General features: G+C 43.6%; 1 protein-coding gene across 1 annotated transcript; it reads left to right on the top strand.

The window, feature by feature from the left end:
- Nucleotides 1-457: 457 nt before the first annotated feature.
- LOC121282986 (cytochrome P450 2J6-like) lies at nt 458-22,908 on the top strand. Its single transcript, XM_041196855.1, has 9 exons — nt 458-767; nt 11,392-11,560; nt 14,263-14,415; nt 15,488-15,648; nt 18,753-18,926; nt 19,525-19,666; nt 20,662-20,849; nt 21,447-21,588; nt 21,985-22,908. The coding sequence occupies exons 1-9, from the start codon at nt 558-560 to the stop codon at nt 22,164-22,166; spliced, it is 1,521 nt and encodes a 506-aa protein (XP_041052789.1). The 5' UTR covers nt 458-557; the 3' UTR covers nt 22,167-22,908.
- The last annotated feature ends 520 nt before the right edge of the window (nt 22,909-23,428 follow it).

Raw genomic sequence — 23,428 nt, 5'->3', positions numbered from 1 at the left:
GCAGTTCATTTAGCACAGCCTGCAAACTATCATGTAAATCTACAGGAGGCACCAAGTTTGCGTGCTGCAAGCATTGGAAGCAATGGGACATGTTTATCACACAATGCCATACCTGCGCCTATTATCGGGCTCTGTCAAATTTTACAGTCATTGAATTTCTGCTACTCTAAGATAGTTTCTAGAAAGTTAACTTATGGCATAGGAACAGGTTCTTTGTGAGAGCAATCCAAAAATAACTCTATGGCCCTGATCTCTCTCCATAAAGATAGTCCTGTCATTATTTCAGCTTCAAAAATAAAACCAATCCTTTGTTTTATTAATCTGGCTGTGAAAGATTTGGGAAAAAAAATGATTGAATTTTAACAGAAGTTTTCTTTTTTATAGTTATATAAGCTCTGGGTCAATAAACAAAGTCACTCCTGTAATGAAGTGTAGCGTGTTACATAAGATTAGCTGGATTCCCACAGTAAAACCTTGCAGCAGAGCTCACTGACTGTCAGCTGACAGGCTGGTTCTGCTTGTTGGCTGCTGGTCAAGTGTTTTTCTCTCTGGTAAACATGGAGCTCTCGGCTTTCCCCAAGTTCCTGTTCGTGGTGTTTGACAGGTTCACTGTGCTGGCCTTGTTCTTTGCTGTGTTTGCCCTGGCCTTTGACTTCATGAAGAGACGGAAGAAGTGTCAGAACTACCCTCCTGGGCCCTGGGGTTTGCCTTTCATTGGAAACATTCTTCACTTCGATTTGAGCAACCCTCACTTATCGTTTGCAAAGGTAAAGTACAAATGGTAAGATAAGAGAGTGAATTGGGCTGGCTGAAGGCGAGGGGCCCTGTTCTGTGGATCACCTTTAACCCTCTCAGTTTCCCTTTCAGTTTCCCTTTCTCTCTCTTGATGTTTGCTTTTTCATAGCTTCCTCCATTTCTCTCCCCTTAGTGCCTTACTTTCTCTCTTTTGTTTATTTTTTTAACTCATTCTTCATGATTACTTTCTCTATATCCTCCTTTCTTTAATGGGATCAAGTATAAATTTTTGTGCTTATGATGTTGCTTCAGGTTTAGATTACATGAAGATCCCAATAATGGAGTAATTTCTTATCAAGCACTTTATTCACCTTATATAGTATGTGTAATGGTTCATTTCAGTTTCAGGTTTCAGTGAAAGTTTCAGGCCTACATTATTGCAGTCAGGAGATAATGAGAAGGAGCAGTACAGAGCTGATCCAGGCTAAAATATAGTGAAGTGAGAATTCACTAAGTGCTGCTTTGTTGTAATCCTGTTTTGATCCCAGTCAATGAGGCATAATGGCATTGTCACTAGACTGACCCAGAGACCCAGGGTAATGCTGTGGGAACCTGGGTTCGAATCCTGCCATGGCAGATGGTGGAATATGAAATCAATATAAATCTGGAATTAAAAGTCTAATGATGACCATGAAACCATTGCTGATTGTTGTAAGATCCCAGCTGGTTCACTAATGTCCTTTTAGGGAAGGAAATCTGCCGACCTGACCTGGTCTGGCCTACATATGACTCCAGACCCACAGCAATGTGATGCCTTTTGAAATGGCTTAGCGAGACACTCAGTTGTAACAAAACGCTGCAAAGTCTCAAAAAAGGAGTGAAACTGGACAGACCACCCGACATCGACCTAGGCACCAGAAACAACAATGGAAAACTCAGCCCTGTTGACCTTGCAAAGTCCTCCTTACTAATATCTGGGGGTTAGTGCCAAAATTGCGAGAGTTGTCTCACAGAGTAGTCAAGCAACCGTTTGACATAGTCACCCTCACAGAATCATATCTTATAGATTATGTCCCAGACACCACCACCACCATCACCATCCCTGTGTATGTCCCGTCCACCAGCAGGACAGGCCCAGCAGAGGTGGTGGCACAGTGGTGTATAGTTGGGAGGGAGTTGCTCTGGGGGTGCTCAACATTGACTCTGGACACCATGAAGTCTAATGGCATCAGGTCAAACAAGAGCAAGGAAACCTCCTGCTGATTACCAGGTACCGCCCTCCCTCAACTAATGAATCAGTACTCCTCCAAGTTGAACACCACTTGGAGGAAGCACTGAGGATGGCAAGGGCACAGAATGTTCTTCGGGTGGGTGACTTCAATGTCCATCACCAAGAGTGGCTCAGTAGCACCACTACTGACCAAGTCCGAAAGGACATAGCTGCTAGACTGGGTCTGTGGCAGGAAGTGAGGGAACCAACAGGAGAGAAAAACATACTTTGACCTCATCCTCACCAACCTGTCTGCCACAGATGCATGTGTGCATGACACTATTGATAGGAGTGACGGCCGCACAGTTGTTGTGGAGGCGAAGTCCCGTCTTCACATGAGGCTACCCTCCATTGTGTTGTGTAGCACTACCACCGTGCTAAATGGGATAGATTTTGAACAAATATACCAACTCAAGACTCGGCATCCATGAGGCGCTGTGGGCCATCAGCAGCAGCAGAATTGTACTCAAACACAATCTGTAACTTCATGGCCCGGCATACCCTCCACTCTACCATTGCCATCAAGCCAAGGGATCACCCTGGTTCAATGAAGAGTGCATGAGAGCGTGCCAGGAGCAGCACCAGACATAAATAAAATTGAGGTGTCAACCTGGTGAAGCTATAACACAGGACTACTTGCATTCCAAACTTCATAAGCAGTAAGTGATAGGCAGAGCTAAGCCATCCCACAACCAATGGATCAGGTCTAAGCTCTGCAGCCCTGCCACATCCAGTCGTGAATGGTAGTGGACAATTAAACAAATCACTGGAGGGGAAGTCTCCACAAATATCCCCATTCTCAATGTTGGGGGAGCCCAGCACATCAGTGCAAAAGATAAGGCTGACGCATTTGCAAAGGCTATGGGCCCTGACAATATTTTCGCAATAGTACTGATGACTTGCGCTCCAAAACTTGACACACCCCTAGCTAAGCTGTTCCAGCGCAGCTACAACACTGGCATCTACCTGGCTGTGTGGAAAATTGCCCAGGTATGTCCTGTACACAAAAAGCAGGACAAATCCAATCCAGCCAGTAGCCACCTATACTCTCGATCATCAGTAAAGTAATGGAAGAGGTCATCAACAGTGCTATCAAACAGCACCTGCTTCGCAATAACCTGCTCACTGATACCCAGTTTGGGTTCTGCCAGGGCCACTCAGCTCCTGACCTCATTACAGCCCTGGTTCAAGCATGGACAAAGAGCTGAAATCTCGAGGTGAGGTGAAGGTGACTGCGCTTGATATCAAGGCCGCATTTGACAGAGTGTGGCATCAAGGATCCCCAGCAAAACTGAAATCAATGGGAATCGGGGGAAAACTCTCCACTGGGGAGTCATACCTAGCACAAAGGAAGATGGTTGTGTTCGTTGGAGATCAGCAATCTCAGTTCCAGGGTATCACTGCAGGAGTTCTAGATGGTAGTGTCTTAGGCCCAACCATCTTCAGCTGTTTCATCAATGACCTTTCCTCCATCATAAGGTCAGAAGTGGGGATATTCGCTGATGATTACACAATGTTCAGCACCATTCGTGACACAGATACTGAAGCAGTCCATGTCCAAATGCAGCAAGACCTGGACAATATCCAGGCTGGGCTGACAAGTGGCAAGTAACATTCATGCTGCACAAGCCCCAGACAATTCCATCTCCAACAAGACAGAATCTAACCATCGGCCCTTGATGTTTGATGGCATTACCATCACTGAATCCGCCACTATCAACATCCTGCGGATTACCATTGACCAGAAATTGAACTTGACAAGCCATGTAAATACTGTGGCTACAAGAGCAGGTCAGAGGCTGGGAATTCTGCATTGAGTAACTCACTTCCTGACTCCCCAAAGCCTGTCCATCATCTACAAGGCACAAGTCAGGAGTGTGATGGAATACTCCCCACTTGCCTGGATGAGTGCAGTTCCCACAACACTCAAAAGCTCGACACCATCCAAAGCAGCCCCTTGATTGGCACCACATCCACAAGCATTCACTTCTTCCATCACCAACACACAGTAGCAGCAGTGTATACCAGCCTGAAGATGTACTGCAGGAATTCAGCAAGGCTTCTTAGACAGCACCTTCCAAAACCCAGAACCATCAAGAAGGACAAGGGTAGCAGATATATGGGAACACCACTACCTGGAAGTTCCCCTCCAAGTCACTCACCATCCTGACTTGAAAATGTATCGCCGTTCCTTCACTGTCGCTGGGTCAAAATCCTGAAACCCCCCTTCCTAACAGCACTGTGGGTGTACCTACACCGCATGGACTGCAGCGGTTCAAGAAGGCAGCTCTCAAGGGCAGTTAGGGATGGGCAATAAATGCTGGCCTAGCCAGCAAAGCCCACATGCCCTGAATGAATATATTTTTAAAAATCAGTGTAAACAATGTCTAGAACCATCAAAATAAATAAAGGAGTGTATTTGAAGGCCCTCCTGCTGGCTTATTTGAAGGTGAAGGATTGTTTCTCCAGGGACTGTTTGTAATCCTAATTAGATTGGCCGGCAGCTTTCAGGGGCGGGACCCCCTCCCAGTGGGGGTGGAATACCCGCTCTGACCCAATTAAGGCTGCCCCCAGCATAATATTGCTGTGGAACTGCTGGGTTTCTCAGTCAGCATAACGTCAACAGACTTTTCAGTCAGGGAGGCAAGTAATTCATCTTTCCATAAAATCCAGCTCAAGAGCAACTAAACTCGCCACATCTCTGTGGAATGTTTAACAGCTATAGGCTGAATTTTACCCAGAGGTGGTGGCCCCGCCCACTGGCTGAAAAGTTGAAGGAGAGCTCACGTCCTCAGGCCCTGGAAGTCGGACTGGATTTTACGGCTGTCGGACATTTAGTTGCATGAGTTTGTGGCTCCCGCCCCCATGAGGAAGGATGTCCTGTCCCCAAGAACTGCTAGCCAATCAGAGAGCTGGCAGCTTTTCCATTCCAGCAGAGCCACTGGGAGCAGTGGCCACTACGGGACTTGCAGTCAGCCACCAAACAGGAGCATGGCTGGAGACCGGACATATGTTTTTTCTTATTGGTATTCTTGCGAGTGTCCTGATGAGTGAAAGACAGTAAGAGGCGTGCAGTGAGTGGAGACTTTGGCCTGAGTGCGACAGAGACCAAGTGAGTATATTTGGGAATTTGGTTTAAGAGGGAATTTGGTGAACAGGGGGAAAGAAGAGCTGTAAGTAAGGTTTACTGCAAGAAGTGAGACTTAGAATAGAGTGCTGGTAGTTGGGTAATTAAGAGAGTTAGGGAAGGAAGGGAAATAGATGCTCTTTTGCTTTCTGCTTTCTGCTTTCTAGCTTTCTCAGCCTTCAGGAAGTGGTCTTACTTTGCCACAGGAGCAGAAGCTAGTTATGTGGTGAGTATCTGGTAAGCGACTAAGTTTTATTCTCTTCCTAAGTTCAAAATAGACTAGCTACCAATGATAAGGTTAATAAAATATATAAAAACAAAAGTAAAATATATTATTGAATTAAATAATTAAGGATGTCAGGACAGGTGATGTGTCACAGCTGCAACATGTGGGAGCTCCTGATGCCAGTTTGATCCAGGGCAAACACGACTGCAGCAAGTGTTTAAAGTTTGAGCAGCTTCAGCTCAGGGTTTATGAGGTTGAGGCTGAACTACAGACACTGTGATGCATCAGGAAGGGGACAGTTACCTAGATTCTTTGTACCAGGAGGCAGTCACACCTCTTGGGACAGGGTCTTCTGATTTGGTCAGTGGTCAGGGACAGGAGAGTGTGACTGTGAGTGAGGCAGGTAAGGGGACTCAGAGGGCAGGAACACAGGAGTGTGCACCTCTGCAATTGTCCAACAGGTTTGAGGTCCTCTCAGCTTGTTTGGATGAGAGTGGAGGCTGCAGAGTGGATGAACAAACTGACCATGGTACCATGGTACAGGAAGCCATCAAAGTGGGAAGAGCAAAAAAAAATGTAGTGGTAGTAGGGGATAGTATAGTCAGAAGAATTGACACTGTTCTCTTCAGCAAAGACCGTGAGTCCAGACGACTGTGTTGCCTGCCTGATGCCAGGGTGCAGGACATATGCTCGGGACTGGAGAGGAACTTGCAGTGGGAGGGGGAGAACCCAGTAGCCGTGGTCCATGTAGGTACCAATAACATCAGCAGGACAAAGAAGGAGGTTCTGCGTAGTCAGTACAATGACCTAGGCAACAAATTAAGAAGCAGAACCTCAAAGGTCATAATCTCTGGATTATTACCTGACTCCGGTGTAAATTGGCATAGGGCAAATCAGATTAGGGAGATAAATGTGTGGCTCAAAGATTGGTATAGGAGAATTGATTTCTGGTTCATGGGCACTGGCACCGATACTGGGGAAAGTGGGATATGTACCATTGGGATGGTCTACACTCAAGCTGTGCTGGGACCAGTGTCCTTGCGAACCACACAAATGGGGAAGTAGAGAGCAATTTAAACTAAATAGTAGGGGAAAGGGATCAAATTTAGGAAAATGTGGTAAATCAAAGAGTAGAGACAAGACAAAAGAGAAAGGTATTGTTACGGGAAATGAAAAACAGTCCATGACAGGAAGGGAGAGAGAGTACAAATCTAATGGTAAATCAACAGATGAAACTAGAGGTTATAAAAAGAATAAAAGGATAAAACTAAAATCTCTGTCTGAATACACGTAGCATTCGAAACAAAACAGATGAACTGAGAGCGCACATAGAAATAAATAATTACGATTTGATAGCCATTACAGAGGTATGACTGCAGGAGGACATGGATTTTTTGTGATTAGTTTTGACTGCTGTTCCGCTATGAACTTTGTAATGGAGTCCGCAGTTCCCCAGTCTAGTTCCATAGCACTATTCTGTTTCCCTGACGGCATTCTGCTCTTATTCTCTTCTATCTCTGTGCAGTACGTTCGCACGGCCCTTATAGCTTAGATATTTGCGGTATGTGCGGTTTCACTTATTTCACTGGGGTCTGGCCTCTCTGCGCAGCTTCGGCTAAGTTGATTTCAAACCATAACCGGCTAGCACAGCTCCGCCTCCTCTTAACTGGGGCCTGGCCTTCCTGCGCAGCTTCGGTTATGGTTATATTTCAAACCATAACCTGCCAGCCCGGCTCTGCCTCCTCTTAACTGGGGTCTAGCCTTCCTGCGCGGCTTCGGTTATGGTTATATTTCAAACCGTTACCCACCAGCATGGCTCTGCCTCCTCTCTTTGGTAGTGCTCTGGCCTTCCTGCGCAGCTTTGGCACCGCTAGCCCAGCTGCACGGCTCTGCCTCTTACCCCTGGCGCCTCCTATCTCCTGCCCTGAGTCCTCCTCCCGATTCTTTGATACTTGACCGGACCGTTCTCGGGTAGGCTTACTGCACTAACTACGGGTGGTAAGTAAATATACTCACCCACTTTGCAGAGCCGTCCCAAGGATCCGATCCAAGTATCCTGCCGACTACGCCAAATTGTTGTGGTCAATTTGACAAACAGACCACAGGAGTCTCAGGTACAGGTCACGATCATTTACTCAAGCAATTGCAAGGGGAGAATCATCTCAATGCAGCTTGAGATAGCACTCTGCTAAATTACAAGTGTTCAACATATTTATACGTTATTGGTCACATACAAGAACAGTTTCCAGATTCCAATCTCGTCAATATATATGTTTACATTAAACAGACATCTCTGGCAACAGGTACATACATCGTATGTCCCTATTTTTCACCCAGGTAGAGACCTTCCCTCCTGCCTAAACTAGGACCATCTGTTCTTCCCCTATCTGTTGAAGAGCACACTTAATCTTAGTTGTTATTGCCAATGCTCTGACTGCAGTCCAGCTCCCAAGGCCTTTCTGTTGTTTGCAGGCCCTAAGGTTGTGCAAGGTTCATCTGGTAACCTTTAACTGCTAATGTGCTTGGTAGCCCTGGTTGCTTGGAGGTTTTAAGTAATTCATTCCTTTTCAATAAATTCTCCCTTACCATAAATTCTTACTTAATTTCTTCCCCCTAACAGTTTTCTTGGACATGCAGGTCCCTTTGTACATCAACATTCCCCAATTTATCACCATTTAAATAATACTCTGTCATTCTGTTTTTCCTACCAAAGTGGGTAACTTCACACGTATCCACTTTTTACTGCATCTGCCTTGTATTTGCCCACTCACTCAACTTGTCTAAATCGTCTTGAAGCCTCTTAACATCCTCCTCATCACTCAAATTCCCACCTAGTTTGTATTGTCAGCAAGACTGGAAATATTACATTTGGTTCCCTCGTCCAAATCATTATATATTGTGAACAGCTGTTAACAAATTGAGCATTGGCCCTATAGAAAGTGAGTCTAGAATATGGATAATGGAAAACAAGGAGATGGCAGATGAATTGAACAGATATTTTGCATCAGTTTTCACTTTCGAGGATACAAGTAACATCCCAGAAGCAGCTATAAACCAGGAAATGGAAGTGGGGAAGGAAGTCAGGAAAATTACAGCCACCAGAGAAGTGGTACTGAGTAAATTGTTGGAGCTGCAGGCTGACAAGAGCCCGGGTCCTGATGGTCTTCATCCTAGGATCTCTAAAAAGTATCTCGTGAGATAATTGCTGCATTGGTCTTAATTTTCCAAAACTCCCTAGATTCAGGGAAGGTCCCATTAGATTGGAAGATAGCAAATGTAACGTCATTATTCAAAAAGGGAGGAAGACAGATAGCAGGAAACTACAGGCCAGTTAGTTTAACACCTGTCATAGGGAAAATGTTAGAAGCTATTATTAAAGAAGTTATAGCAGGGCACTTGGATAAGCTCAAGGTCATCAGGCAGAGTCAACATGGTTTTTTGAAAGGGAAATCATGTTACTTCCTCAAAGAATTCCAATAAGTTGGTTAAACATGTGCTGGGGATTAGGAGGGCTGGTAGATGTACTGTATTTAGATTCCCAGAAGGCATTAGATAAAGTGCCACATCAAAGGTTATTGCAGAAAATAAAAGCTCATGATATAAGGGGTAATATATTGGCATTTATGGAAGATTGGCTGGCTAACAGGAAGCAGAGAGTAGGCATAAATGGGTCTTTTTCAGGTTGGCAAGATGTAACAAGTGGCATGCCACAGGGATCAGTGCTGGGACCTGAACTGTTTACAATTTATATAAATGACTTGGATGAAGGGATGGTTGCCAAATTTGCTGATTGCATAAAGATAGTTAGGAAAGTAAGATGTGAAGAGGACACAATGAGGCTACAAATATAGATAGGTTAAGTGAGTGGGCAGATGGAGTATAATGTGGGAAAATGTGAAATTGGCAGGAAGAATAAAAGAGAAACATATTATCTAAATGGTGAGAGATTGCAGATCTCTGAAGTGCAGAAGGATCTGGGTATCCTGATGCATGAACCACAAAAGGCTAGTATGCAGGTACAGCAAGTAATTAGGAAAGCTAATAGAATGTTATCATTTTTTGCGAGGGGAATTGAATACATAAGTAGGGAGGTTTTGCTTCAGTTGTACAGGGCACTAGTGAGACCACATTTGGAGTACTGTATACAGACTCGGTCACATTATATAAGGAAGGATGTAAATGGAAGTAGTTCAGAGAAAGTTTGCCAGGGTAATACCTGGAATGGCTGGGTCATCTTATGAGGAAAGGTTGGACAGACTAGGCTTGTATCTGCTGGAGTTTAGAAGAGTAAGAGGTGACTTGATTGAAACATATAAGATCCTGAGGGGTCTTGACAGGGTGGACATGGAGAGAATGTTTCCTGTTGTGGAAGAATCTAGAACTAGGGGTCACTGTTTAAAAATAAGGGGTCGCCCATTTAAAACAGATGAGGTGAAATGTTTTTCACTCTGAGGGTCGTGAGTCTTTGGAGCTCTCTTCCTAAAAAGGTGGTGGAAGCAGAGCCTTTGAATATTTTTAAGGCAGAGGTGGGTAGAGTCTTGGTAAGCAAGAGGGTTATCGGCAGTAGGTGGGATGCAGATTTCAGGTTACTATCAGATCAGCCAAGATCTTATAAAATGGTGGAGCAGGCTCGATAGGCTGAATGGCCTACTGCTCCTTGTTTGGATGTTAGACGTGTCTCTATTTTTTAGCAACACTAAAAGACAATAGTGAACCAGATGGGCTTTTGCGACAATTGATGATAGTTTCATAGCCGCCATTACTAAGACTAGCTTTATATTCCAGATTTAATTAATTGAATTTTAATTACACCAGCTGCCATGGTTGGATTTGAACCCATATCCCCAGAGCATTCTGGAGACATGAAGAATCCTGGAAAGTGAACATGGCACAGCAATCCAGTTATTAGCTGCACCATCATTTTGCTTAAGAGTGCACCCACTTATGATATGCAATAATACGTATCTATCCATATATCTATATATCATTTTAATTTAGCCTACTCCTATTCATTCATTTATTATTTATGTACACCAGATTTTTATTGAATGCAATTCAGATCCCTTTAAGAGTGGTATCCTCTATTTAATTCATTTTCATTTTATAGCCTTAGATCTCACTAATTATCTTGATTATTTATATATTGCTTATTTGTTATTGCCTCTTGGTTTCAATTATACCCAGCATCTGCTCCAAATTCCCATCGCCTGCTTGTACAGCACATGAGAGCTGCGATCTTTTGCTCATCAGGAGACAGGCCTGGAGATTCTGTGCATCGAGTAGCCTACAGAATAGGGAAGGAATGTTGAGGCTTTCTTTGCAGGTTCATGTTCTTTACTATGCTCTCCTTATCTCCTTATTCACCCACTCACACATTATGCCACTGTAGCACAATAAACCAAAATGTTTTACCAATTTCAAGGGATATTTTATTTCATGATTTTAAAATATGTTACTCTTTTTCTTCTCTAAATGTCCAAGGGGATGCCTGGGATGTGACTGAGGTCAATCTGCATCATCCACTTCTGTAGTGACTAGCAGCAGCACTTGTATCCAGCCCAGCGACAGGGACAGTTAGTTATTGAGATGCAAGAGGAAGCAATTAGTCAGAACCCATAGATGTGGAGGGCAAGCACAAGTGGAATTGCAGGAGTTAATTTCTACTGGGTGAGGAACCTGCTGTTCATGCAACTGTTTGTGGATGTGTATAATTACTGTATTGTAACATTTCAGTATTAGAACCACAGTCAGTTGGATGGGTAATTGCATTAGTCAAGGCAAACTTTCGCTGTACATAAAGAAGCCAACACCAACTTTACGTGCATTGGAATATGGAGTAGAATGGCAAACATATTGGAGCCCAGCACCAATTGGGCTAGGGGTATGGAAGAAGTCCATATTGGGTAATTTGCTGAATCTGTTTGAAATCATTCCAAACTGAACAATTTGCATCTGACCTATAAGTGAGCAATGTCAAACCTACAATATTAGACTCATGTTTTCCCCCAGTTAATTATTTTCTTTATTTTTAAGCTGTGGAAGAAATACGGCAATGTGGTCAGTGTACAGTTTGGATGGACAAACATAGTGATACTGAGTGGTTATGAAACTCTAAAAGAGGCACTGGTGAAGAAATCAGAGGATTTTGCTGATCGGCCACACTTTCCAGTATATGAAGATTTGTTTAAACTCATGGGAGAAGGTAAATATACCAGGTTTCAGAGACAGTCTCACAAACCAGGGGACTGGATTGGGATAGACTTTAGCTGTTTCTGTTGGTAATCAATGAACTTTACATCCCTCAATCTGCAGGACTTTCAATCGCAGTATGGAGGAGCTGGTTTCAGTGTGTCCAGGAGAGCTGGTCTCAGTGTGTCCAGGGGAGCTGGTCTCAGTGTGTCCAGGGGAACTGGCCTTGGTGTGCCCAAGGGAGCTGGACTCAGTATGTCCAGGTGCACAGTTCCCCCAGACACATTGATATTGGTTTCTATGTGAATACTTATGTCCTGGTTCTCTGCAATTGATTTCTCCTGAAGTATGATGTCCTGTGTCTCTTTGGATCATCTCTATGTCACCATCTATAAACTCTGCACTCACTGCATATGGGAAAAGAGATCAGATGAGTGCTGACTGGTTTGAGGCTTATTGGATTGAAATGGAGCCAGTTACTGCAAACAAGAGGAGACGACTCATGAGCTACAAGCAAATCCCCAGCAAACAAAATTGAGATGATCTCAGAGCTTCCAGAATCAAGTCTCAGCAAACTGCTCAGCATTGCGCCAATCAATGCTGGTTGAAAATCTGCAGCAGGATACAACCTGTTGTTGAACCTGGGGATGTTAGAGGGCTATATGAAGGAATCAAGAAAGCAACAGGCCCAGCAGCAACCAAATCAGCCCTCTTGAAGACAAAGACAGGAATGATCATCACTAAACCGAGCAATCAGATGGAAAAGGCGGATGGAGCACTTATCTCAACCTCTACGCAACGGAGAACATTGTCACCGAAGAAGCTCTCAGTGCCATTCCAAACATTCCTGTCAGGGGGATGCTGGACAAGGAGCCCACTATAGTAGAGGTCAACAGGGCCTTTGACTGTCTTACTACAAGCTCAGGAAATGATGGCTGTACCCGAAATCAGCATCTCCATGAACTTTTGTGTCTTTGCTGGAAGGAGAGATTTGTGCCTCAAGGCAGGGATGATGCAAAGTCACCTTGTACAAAAACAAAGGAGATCACAGTGACTGCAACAACTACTGAGACATCTTCTTATTAAGTATTGTGGGGAAGAACCCTGGCATCACGTATACACCCTATCTCAGTGCAGCTTCAGAGCTGGTAGATCGCTGCTGAACAAGGTTTTCTCACTTCGGCTGTTATAGGACATGTGCTACAAGTAGTACAGAGCACTCTTCATTGCCTTCATAGACCTTACCAAGGCCTTTGATCTCATCAGCGAGGCGGACTCTTCAAACTGCTGCAGTAAATAGGCTGCCCACCTGGACTCTGGGCATCATTTATTCTTTCCGTCAGTTACAATGGGGTATCATCAGATTCTTTCAAGATCAGCAGTGGGGTAAAGCAGGGCTGTGTACTAATGCCAATTCTCTTTGGCATTTCTTCTCCATGTTGTTGTTGTACACTTTTGGGGGTGATTCAAATGAAGGTGCCCACCTGCATGCCAGAGCTGATGGTAAGACTGCACACCAAGAACCAAGTGTGGTATGTCCTAGTCTGTGAGCTACTGTTTGCTAATGCTTTGACATCCCATACTGAAGTTCACTCTCAATAGCTTGTAGATCAGTTCTCCTGGGACTGTAAAGAGTTTGGACTAACAATGAGCACTAGGAACTCCAAAGTTATGGGCCAGGACATAGAGACTCCACCTCCATCAACATTGACAACCTTGTTCTGGAGGTTGTTGATAGCTTCACATACCTTGGATTAACAATTACCAGCAACTTGTCCCTTGATGCTGAAATCAGCACCAGAGTTGCCAAGGCTGCAGCTGTCATGTCAAAGTTGAGAAGTCAATTGTGGACCAACAACAAGCTAACCAAAAATACAAAGCTCTGTATGTACCAGCCTTGTGTTCTCAGCACCCTCCTTTACAGTAGCAAGGCATAGACAACTTGTGCAAGCCAAGAAAAACAATGAATAGCTTCCACCTCTGCTGCCTCAGGTGAACCTTGGGCATCTCCTGGAAGAAGAGAGTGCCAAATACAGAAGTACACCAGCATGCAGAGATCCCCAGCATGTTTGCCCTCTTTGAGTCAGTGGCAATTCCATTGGCTGGGTCGTGTGAGCTGAATGGATGACGACCGCATCCCCAAAGACATGGTGGTCTATGGCAAACTTGCTATTAGAAGGAGACCCACCAGGTCACCCACATCTGCAATACAAGGAGTCCACAGGAGAGACTTCAAGTTGATCAGGATTGGAGTCTATGCAAGTGAAGTCTTCACTGCTGACCAGAGCGACTGGAATCAACAGTCAGGAAGGGTGTGGCAAATGCAGAGGGCAAAAGAAATGACCAGATGGCAGAAAGGAGAGCCTGAGGGAAGGGAAAAACATCAGTCAACTTCAGGCCATCTGTGCCAGCAATGGAAGGGGCTGACACACACGAGTCAGCCTCTACAGACACAACAAACATTGTTCAATCCAGAAGTGACATACACCCTGGGCACAGTCCATCATCTCCCAAGACAAACAGGTGCCTCCTGCTATCCATAATCCTTCTTTGGGAAAGGTAAACTTAACCAGTTCCCAAGGTGAATAGAATACCTTCAGCTGCCTATTATTTACCTCTTCTAATTTTAATTTCCTCTGATATTTGAATTAATATTGTCCATTTTACAATAACATTCAAAGTCAAAAATAGCAAGTTTCTATTATACCCCTATAGGTATTATCTTTGCAAGATATGGCCATTGGTGGAGAGAGCAGAGAAGATTTTCACTTTTGACACTGAGAAATTTTGGGCTTGGGAAGAAATCTCTGGAGATGAGAATCATGGAAGAAGCTGGATTTTTAAACAAAAAATTTGAACGTGCAAAGGGTAAGGAAAGGAAATGGAATGGAAATGTAAATGCATTAGCTGCTGTGAAGGTGAATTGATAGTTTACGTAGACCTTAAAATATAATAAGGATTTATGAGGCATTCCACTTCATTCTAATATGAAGCTAAGGTTTTTGATCATCAGGAATATCAATGATCTTAGTCTTAGAGTGTATTATAGACTGCGTGACCATCTGTTGAAGCTTCTCAGACACTGCCTGTTGCCAATGACATTGTTTCTAAGCCCTAGTCTTGGTGGATGTGTGCACTCGTTCAGTCTGTGGTTATTTGAAGGGTGTCATTAATGGTGGTGAGGACATTGGAAGTAGAGACGATGGAATAACTCAGGTCACTGGTAGCAGAGGTGTCTCTGAGTTGGGAACTCACAAGAGAGAGTTGGAAGTTTGAAAATGAATTTGTGAGAGAGGTGGGGAGAGCTTTTTCCACAAGCAGCTGATGAGGTTGTTGAGATTGGGGTAAAGTAGTTCAATGTTCTCTTCCGCAGAGGGCAGTGGAGGCTGGGTCATTGAATATATTCAAGACTGAGGTAAGCAGATTTTTGATCTACAAGGGAGTCCAGGGAAATGGGGGTAGGTAGGAAAGTGGAGTTAAGGCCACAAATCAGATCATCCATGATCTTATTTAATGATGAAGCAGGCTCAATGAGCTAAATGGCCTGCACCATCCCCTATTTCTAATGATCTCATATGACCTTCAAAAGAGAATTGGATAATCATCTAATGGGAAAAAATTTGCCAGGCTATGGGGAAAAGGTGTGGGAGAGGGAATAGTTGAGTTCCTCTTGAAGACAGCTGGCAAGGGCATGATGGGGCCAAATAGCTGCCTACTTTGCTGTTACCATTCTAGTTTCAGACTCGCCCCTTTCTCTAATGGGAGAAACAGTGGTTGGGTGTGAATAAGTCCAAATGGAGTGAGTTGAATCTGAATTGAATGTCCAGCCCTCAGCAATTATTAAAAGCCCTCAGTACAATCAGTACATTTAAGATTTTCAGAATGTTTGTTGCTAGGATCTTTTCTTGGGAACATTCACAATCTGCTGTCATTTCTTCAGGTGCCCCCTTTGATCCACACTTCAGTATAAGCAATGCAACTTCAAATATTATCTGCTCAATCATCTTTGGAGAACGGTTTGAATATGAAGATAAAAAATTCCTTGAATTTCTTCACATAATCAGGGAAAATTTTTCCTTGGAAGGTGGATTTTGGGGCCAGGTAAGACAAATGCACAAAACACCCGAAGTGTATGTATTGTAGGGTTTGAACATCAGTTTCAGTCTCATGAGAAGCAAAGCCCAGGGTGAGTCACATTTTGTGACGGTAATAAATGTGAGTTTAGAGAAAATACTCGAACAACTTGAGAGTTCAGGGAGATGCAAAGCCCATTTTTGTTGCCATCATAAACTGGTCAATGTGAGGTTTTATACATATATATGTATGTGTGTATATATATATGTTTTATATTTTTATTTTAAAAGTGGATAAGGCTTTACCCTGACTAGCCATGGCTCATTCCAAAGGAATTTCTAGCCTTCAGAAACCAGCAGGGACCTTGTTACCTTTAAAGAGGTGCTAATGCCTTCTGCTACTGCCGACAAACAAATCCCAAAGAAATGCACCAATCCCCTTTACACTTCTAAGGCAGAGCTCTGGCCAATGGAGACAGTATGACTGCAAAGGACAAAAGGGACCCTGACTCCTCTATTAAACACCTGAAGATTCCAGACCTGGGGAAATTACATCCTTTGTTCAACACCCAGGAGAAGAAGTGGAAGGTATGTCATATGACCTCCCCCAAGCTGCTAGAACCTGAAATATCTCTGTGCAGAACTGAACCCAGGCAGTCTACCATTTTATCAACTAACAGGCAGTAGCAGAAAGAGTTCTGTCCGGGTAAAGTGCCTAGCCCTCATCTGCTCTGTGAACTACTGGAACATTGTAACTCTTGTATTTGAGCCTTTAAGGCTGACTCATCTCTAGGTGCTTTCGCCCATCGTGGAAGTGCTCACTTCTGGAAAGTCAGATCACCCTCCAATAGTTTCAGCCTACTAACCTCTGAAGGAATACGCCACTGGTCTTTTGATTCTGGACTCTGGACTCACGAGAAACCATAACTCTTATTTTTATCATGATTTTATCCTGTACCGCTTTCTTTTCCTTATCTCTTTTTTATTGTATGAATGCAAAATGGGTGGACATTCCGAAAGCTCTTCCTGTGTTTTTTGTGTGCGTAAAATAAACTACCGCTCTTAAGTTACCTTATCTCGAGCTTGTTGTAGGGTTATTAATGGAGGATTGGATAACTCCAAAACTGAAGGGTTGGGGAAAATCAAAAACACCTTTCTGTTTACACATGTGTAGTGAGTGGAGGAATCAGGTGCTGTTCAAATTAATTCCCCCTCCAGTCCGTACCAAAAATTGGGAACTCGCATCCGCGATTGAACCAATTTAAATTTGACCTGAGTGCAAGTTAAGTCCACTGTGTCCTGTTGGTGGAGTGAGTGATTCAGTTGGTGGGTGGAGTGCTAATTAAGCAGGCTGCTTTGTCCTGGGCGGTGTCAAGCTTCTTGAGTGTTTTGGGAGCTGCACTCACCAAGGCAAGTGGAGAGTATTCCATCACACTCCTGACTTAAGCCTTGTAGATGGTGGACAGGCTGTGGGGAGTCAGGAGGTGAGTTACTCACCACAGGATTCCTTGCCTCTGACTTGCTCTTGTGGCCACAGTATTTATACGGTTAATCCAGTTTAATTTCTGGTCGATGGTAAGCCTCGCAGGATGTTGATGGCGAGGGATTCAGTGGTGATAATGTCATTGAATGTCAAGGGGCAGATTAGATTCTCTCTTGCTGAAGATGGTCATTACTTGCCACTTGTGTGGCATGAATGTTACTTGTCAATTATCAACCCAAACATGAATGTAGACAATATGTAGATATGCCCATATGTAGATAATAGCAGCATTATTGAAGTTTTTGTGACCAACCATATATGTACTTCACCAGAAAGAGAGAATGATTTACTTTTAAATAGTCAGAAGGTCATGGGTTCATATTCCACTCCAAAGACTTGAGCACATAATTCAGCCTGACATTTCAAGTGCAATACTGAGGGCATGTTGTACTGCTGGAAGTGCCATCTTTCAGTTGAGATATTAAACTAAGGACCTGTCTACACTTTCAAGTGGATATAAAAAGTCTCGTGGAAGAAGAGGGAAGTTGTCCTGCATAACATTTATCTCTTGACCAATGCCACAGAAAACACATTGGCCTGTAAATTCCGAGCTTCTGGAAGTTGTAACTGGGCGATACCCCATAGATGCACTGGGGAAGCCCCCACCCCGCCCCCTGGAAGTCCCCAGGTAAGGATTGCCCAGGAACTGCAAACATCCAGATAAAAGAAAAATACCGTGGATGCTGGAAATCTGAAATAAAAACATTCTGAAGAAGAGTCATACGGACTCGAGACGTTAACTCTGTCTTTCTCTCCACGGATGCTGTCAGACCTGCTGAGTTTTTCCAGCAACTTTTGTTTTTGTAACTGCAAACATCCATTGGCCAATTGTCCTACAATCGGAACCATAGGATGGTTCTGACTGTCTTATGGTAATAGTTAAGCAGGAAAGGTTAGCAGAATTAAAACCACTTCTAACTGGGTAACTATCATGCTGACACCACCACCCCATGCCCCCCCCATCCTCCCGACCCCACTGACCACCTGACCCCCGTTCCGACTGGCACCCAACCAACACCCCCCCACCCCCTCCACCTCCAATCTTACCCATTTCCCTTACAAACCTGCCTTCTTCCTGGCTTGGATCTGGCTGGATCTTCAAACTTATCTGCTTTATGACAGCTAGTGTTGTAAAAAAGGCAAGTGGCCTTCTTACTCCTGACTGTGCAGCCCTCGACTGAAAGCCTCAGGAGCACGCTGCCCTACACAGTTCTCACCCGGCCTGAATCGGAAGGCTGTGCGAGAAAAGAGCGGCTGAATTTTCAGGTAGGAAACTAGGAGCGGAATGGTAATCTGGTTCTGCCGCTCCGTGGAAGCTCAGCCCATTAGCCATTTATCTAATGACTGTCAGTGGGATCATGCTCTGTGAAAATTGACTGCCTTGTTCCCCACAAAACAACAATGGCTGCACTTCAGAAGTGTTCAATTGGCCGCAAAACATTTTGAGAAGCCTTAAGAAAGTACAAGTTCTTTCTTTGGCTGCAGTAAAGCTAGTGGAATGAATTTCTGTGTCTGACATTTGCAGCAAAATCAGCAACATGTTGCAAAAAAAAAAAATCATTTAATTTTAAACCCTATGTTTGTTACAGCTGCTGAATCTGTTCCCCTGTATTCGTCACCTCCCAGGTCCGCACAATAAAATATTCAAAAATCATCTGCTGATTATCCAATTCGTACAGAAAATAGTCTTGGAGCATAAAAAATCATGGGATCCCAATGAGCCTGGGGACTTCATTGATGCTTTCTTAGCAAAGCAGGAGAAGGTATGTGGTGGAAACTGCAGCATATTCCAAACAGTGGCTCGATGTGTTTTAAATCCATTGTTTTTAAATCCATTGGTGCATTAACCATGGGGAGGAATCACTTGTCAGATATCAGCACCAGATACTTTGACAGATTTCCCTCCTCTCTATGTATTATTGAGGGGATTTTTTTATCTCCTTTCTGCTGATAGAAGTACTGTCCATGGCATAGGCCAATGATTGTATGTGAAATGTGCCTCTGCAGGGCTCAGTACACACTAGGCAGTGCAATAACCCACCGGGCTGCCAGAGGAACTTGCAATCCTCCTCAAATCAGATTAAGCTCAGAGAAGTCCTGAAATTCGGAAAACGCAGTGGAACAGCTGAAATAAGAGAGCTAGCCTTGCCTGGCAGCTGGGGGCCGGTGTGGGGGAAAGCTTCATTCCCTTTGGACAGTCTCAAACCCACGATCCAGTGTGACAGAAAACATGAGTCATTTTGGAAACTGCAAAAAAAAATGTCCAATGACCCCGGTTGGCAGGAAAATCATTTCAACTCTATAATTCATTTACAATGTAATACTCTTCCTGATATTTGAATCCATGTGTTTCATATTTAGATGAAGGGCGATCCCAAGACAAGTTTTCTGGAAATCAATTTGTTAGGGACGGTTATTGATCTCTTTGCGGCTGGTACAGAGACCACCTCCACCACCCTACGCTGGGCCCTGCTCTTCATGGTGCTGCATCCAGATCTGCAGTGTAAGTATGACAGCATGTCTCCATGTTAGAATCAAATCTCAGGCCACACAGTCATAGAGAGACTCTATTACTCAACCCAGTTTTTACAGGCAGATTACCCATTACCTTCCTGTTGGATTCATCCAAAACAGAACACGCAAATTACTTGTCCTCCGCATAACTCCTTCATGAGCTTGGGGGATCTGCCAGAGGTTTTAGCATGAATGGGAATGTGAATTTTGGGGAACCACTTAGTGATACCCACCAGACATCTATAAATGTGAAGACCTCCCATTGACTGCATAAACTGCACCAATGCTGGAAAGTGCCAGTGTTTGGAGTTTGAGTGTTTTCTGGGTCAGAATTTCTTGGAGAGGGATCATGAACCTAGACCTGGTGAGAGAATAATTCTTGTAATTTCCATGGTGCAGTTAATGTACTTAGCGCAGGGACAGTGGGTTCATTCAGAGCTTTAGATCAAAGCCAATGTCTCAATGCATTTTCCGTGTAATTGTGTTTGCTATCACATTTCTTCTGTTCAGGGTAGATCTTGTATTTGGGTTTATATCAATTATTTTCAAAGCTGTTCGCCGGCTTTGATTTGCTGTCTACTTTGACACATATGAAACTAATGTTTGGACTTGTGTCATGCAGGTGAGCATGGCAGATGCCTTCCAGCTTCATAACACGGCTGTGCTGTATTCTTTTGCAAAGCTTACAGTTTTCCTCGCTCGAAATAAAATGAACATTCAATTTAGCAAGATCCAATCTGCCACCTTGGATCTTGTGATTAATGTAAAAGATTCCATGGCAATATGAAAGAAAAGCAGGAGAATTCTTCTGGCCAATATTCATCCATCAACTAACATCGCTAAAGCATGTTATCAAGCCGTTCATCACATTTTTATTTGTGCGATGTTATCGCTCACATATTGGTTGCTTGCATTTTCCACGTTACATGAGTGATTACACCTCAAAGATGATATTCAAAATTTGTTCTTCTTTTGCTTCTGTAGTTAAAGTCCATGAAGAGATTGACAGAGTAGTTGGGAAGGAGAGAAAGACAGCGTTGGAAGACCGTGAGGAAATGCCATACACTAATGCTGTTATCCATGAAACCCAACGCTTAGGGAATATTGCTCCGATTTCACTTCCTCATCAAACATATAGAGATACAGAGGTCATGGCATACAGAATCCCTAAGGTACAGAATGGAATTAATCTTGGATATGCAGCTCCCAACCCCACCCCGAAGACCTGTCCTTCTTGGAAAGTACAATTCCTCCCCAATTATAAGTGTTAATTATGAACATTGACTGCTGTACTGAGAGCTTAATAATGGGAAAGATAAAGATTCTGAATTAGCATAAAGAGCTGAGCATCTCTGAAAGAGATACTTTTGATGGGGTGATGAGCATAGAATCATAGAACAGAAGGAGACTATTCAGACCAATGTGTCCATGGGGAAGAGCAACTCAGTCCCACTCCTGGGTCCTTTCCCAATAGCCTTGCAAATTTTTTTCTGGTCAGATGCTTACCTGACTCCCTTTTGAAGGCCATGATTGAAACCTCCTCTAGTACGCTATCAGGCAGTGCCTGGTCATTCACTGCATTGTAAAAACAATTCTTCATCTCAGCAATGGCTCCTTTGCCAATCTACAACTGGGGATTATGGTCTTCAAACCAGAAGGATCAATAATCTACTCCCAGAGCTCAAGTATTGGGCTCCACCTTATTGTTCTGATGGCCGATTACAAATAGGTTCTTGGCTAATGTGTCTCATTATTTAAATACCTTATAGGGAACAATGATCATTCCAAATCTTTCCTCCACCATGTTTGATGAGAACATTTGGTCGACTCCACATCAGTTTAATCCGGGTCACTTCCTCAACTCGGAGGGGAAGTTTGTGAAACCTGAAGCTTTCATTCCATTCTCTGCAGGTAATGTAGAATTCAAGGAATCATTACATATACTGAAATATATAGCTGTAGATAAGTAATTGATGTCCAGCCACATCTCTATGTAGGGTTTGGGTTCTTAGTCTGTTCTTCGTCCTCAAATAGGATGTGTCACACTCCATAAATTACAATCTAAACTAATGTCACCTCTCTAAGTCCCTAGGGGTAACCAAGAATGAAGTAAGGTAACATTTGCTTAAGGTTGAAAAACATTGAAATTGATTCAGCAAGAGATTAAATGCTGTGGGATGCTGCTAGAGTGATATTAGGTATTTAAGACTATGAGGGAAACAGTTGTGTTTAATCACTGTTGACTCCACAGTGACCTTCTGGCCTGTCTCCTGCTGACTCTAACTCCTGTTGCTCCTCCCCCGGCAGGTCGCCGTGTGTGCCTGGGGGAGCAGCTGGCAAAGACCGAACTCTTCCTGTTCTTCACGTCCATGCTCCAGCAGTTCACATTCCATCTCCCAGAAAATGAACCAAGACCAAGCTACACAGAAGCCCAATATGGAATTACCCTTAGTCCACTTCCTTATCGACTGTGTGTTAAGCTCAGATAATGTGTATTGAGGATGTTCAGGAGCAGTGAGGAGAAATGCACCCATGTGAAGAGTCTATTTTTTATTTTCTTGGGCTGTGGCTTTAAAAATTGGGCTGTGACTTTAAAAAAAATATAGCGGCTGCAGTTGAAAGACATGATCACTGGAATAGGTTGAGGAATATCTACAATGTTGCTATCCTGGAACATGGAGTGCCATAAGAGAACAGGATGGTGCCGGAAAAGAGTTCTGGACTAAGGGGAGCTGCCCGATGACAGCATTTTAAGAGGCTGCTGACCAGAGTTCTGTGTGGCAACAGTGTAGGCAGAGCAGCTCCTATCTTGCAAAGAGGGAAGACCTGAAACCTCTCTCTGTATTTGTAAAATTCCAGCAATTCTGCTATAATAGCTAGCTGGCTATCCTTCATATCTCTGTAACCTGCTTTCTCTGAAAACCCCTATCAAGAGGAAAAGGGGAAAAATCACCAGTAGAGACATTGAAAAGCAAACTTTTTGACCAGTGAACTACAGACTGAAAGTGCCGGGAAACCACCTTGTGTCACCGACAACAAACTGCAAGGAATTTGGAAGACATCAATCAAAATCAACCCATCTAATTCTATACTTTGAATTGGTGCTGTTGAACTGTTTTATCTCACCCTTAAAATCCATGTTTTGTGTGTTTTATGTGTGTGTGTTTGTGTGTAGGGGTTTATAAGAATGGGTAGAGTTTAAGTTATAGAGTTAGAAGTTTGCAGTTCATATTTCTTTCTATCACTACTAATTAAAGACAATTTGTTCAACGAACAGTTATTTACTTATTAAGTTTACAAACCTGGTGCTTGTATTTTGTTAACCTAAATTAAACAGCTAGGTAGAATTAGGGCAATCCGGTGGTTTGGTCAAACTTTTCACATTTTTTGCGGCTTGGGGAACAGGAGCTTGATATTACAGCGCATTATCCCCAGTGAGTCATAACAGATAACATTTGCTTAAGGTTGAAAAACATTGAAATTGATTCAGCAACAGATTAGATGCTGTAGGATGCTGCTAGAGTGACGTTAGATATTTAAGACTATGAGGGAAACAGTTGCTGTTCAATCAGTGTTGACTTCACAGTGACCTTCTGGCCTCTCTCCTGCTGACTCTAACTCCTGTTGTTCCTCCCCCGGCAGGTCACCATGCGTGCCTGGGGAGCAGCTGGCAAAGACCAAACTTTTCCTGTCCTTCATGTCCATGCTCCAACATTTCACATTCCATCTTCCAGTAAATGAACTAAGACCA

This window comes from Carcharodon carcharias, chromosome 10 (genome assembly GCF_017639515.1).
Source record: "Carcharodon carcharias isolate sCarCar2 chromosome 10, sCarCar2.pri, whole genome shotgun sequence".
Taxonomy (NCBI): Eukaryota; Metazoa; Chordata; class Chondrichthyes; order Lamniformes; family Lamnidae; genus Carcharodon; species Carcharodon carcharias.
This window is presented reverse-complemented; position numbering and strand designations above follow the sequence as displayed.

Bases quoted from the DNA above. Each gene is read 5' to 3' on its own strand.
- LOC121282986 (XM_041196855.1), top strand. From the start codon at position 558: ATGGAGCTCTCGGCTTTCCCCAAGTTCCTGTTCGTGGTGTTTGACAGG. The intron at 14,416-15,487 runs GTAAGGAAAGGA...TCATTTCTTCAG, and splicing joins AAAATTTGAACGTGCAAAGG to GTGCCCCCTTTGATCCACAC. The intron at 18,927-19,524 runs GTATGTGGTGGA...TTTCATATTTAG, and splicing joins TCTTAGCAAAGCAGGAGAAG to ATGAAGGGCGATCCCAAGAC.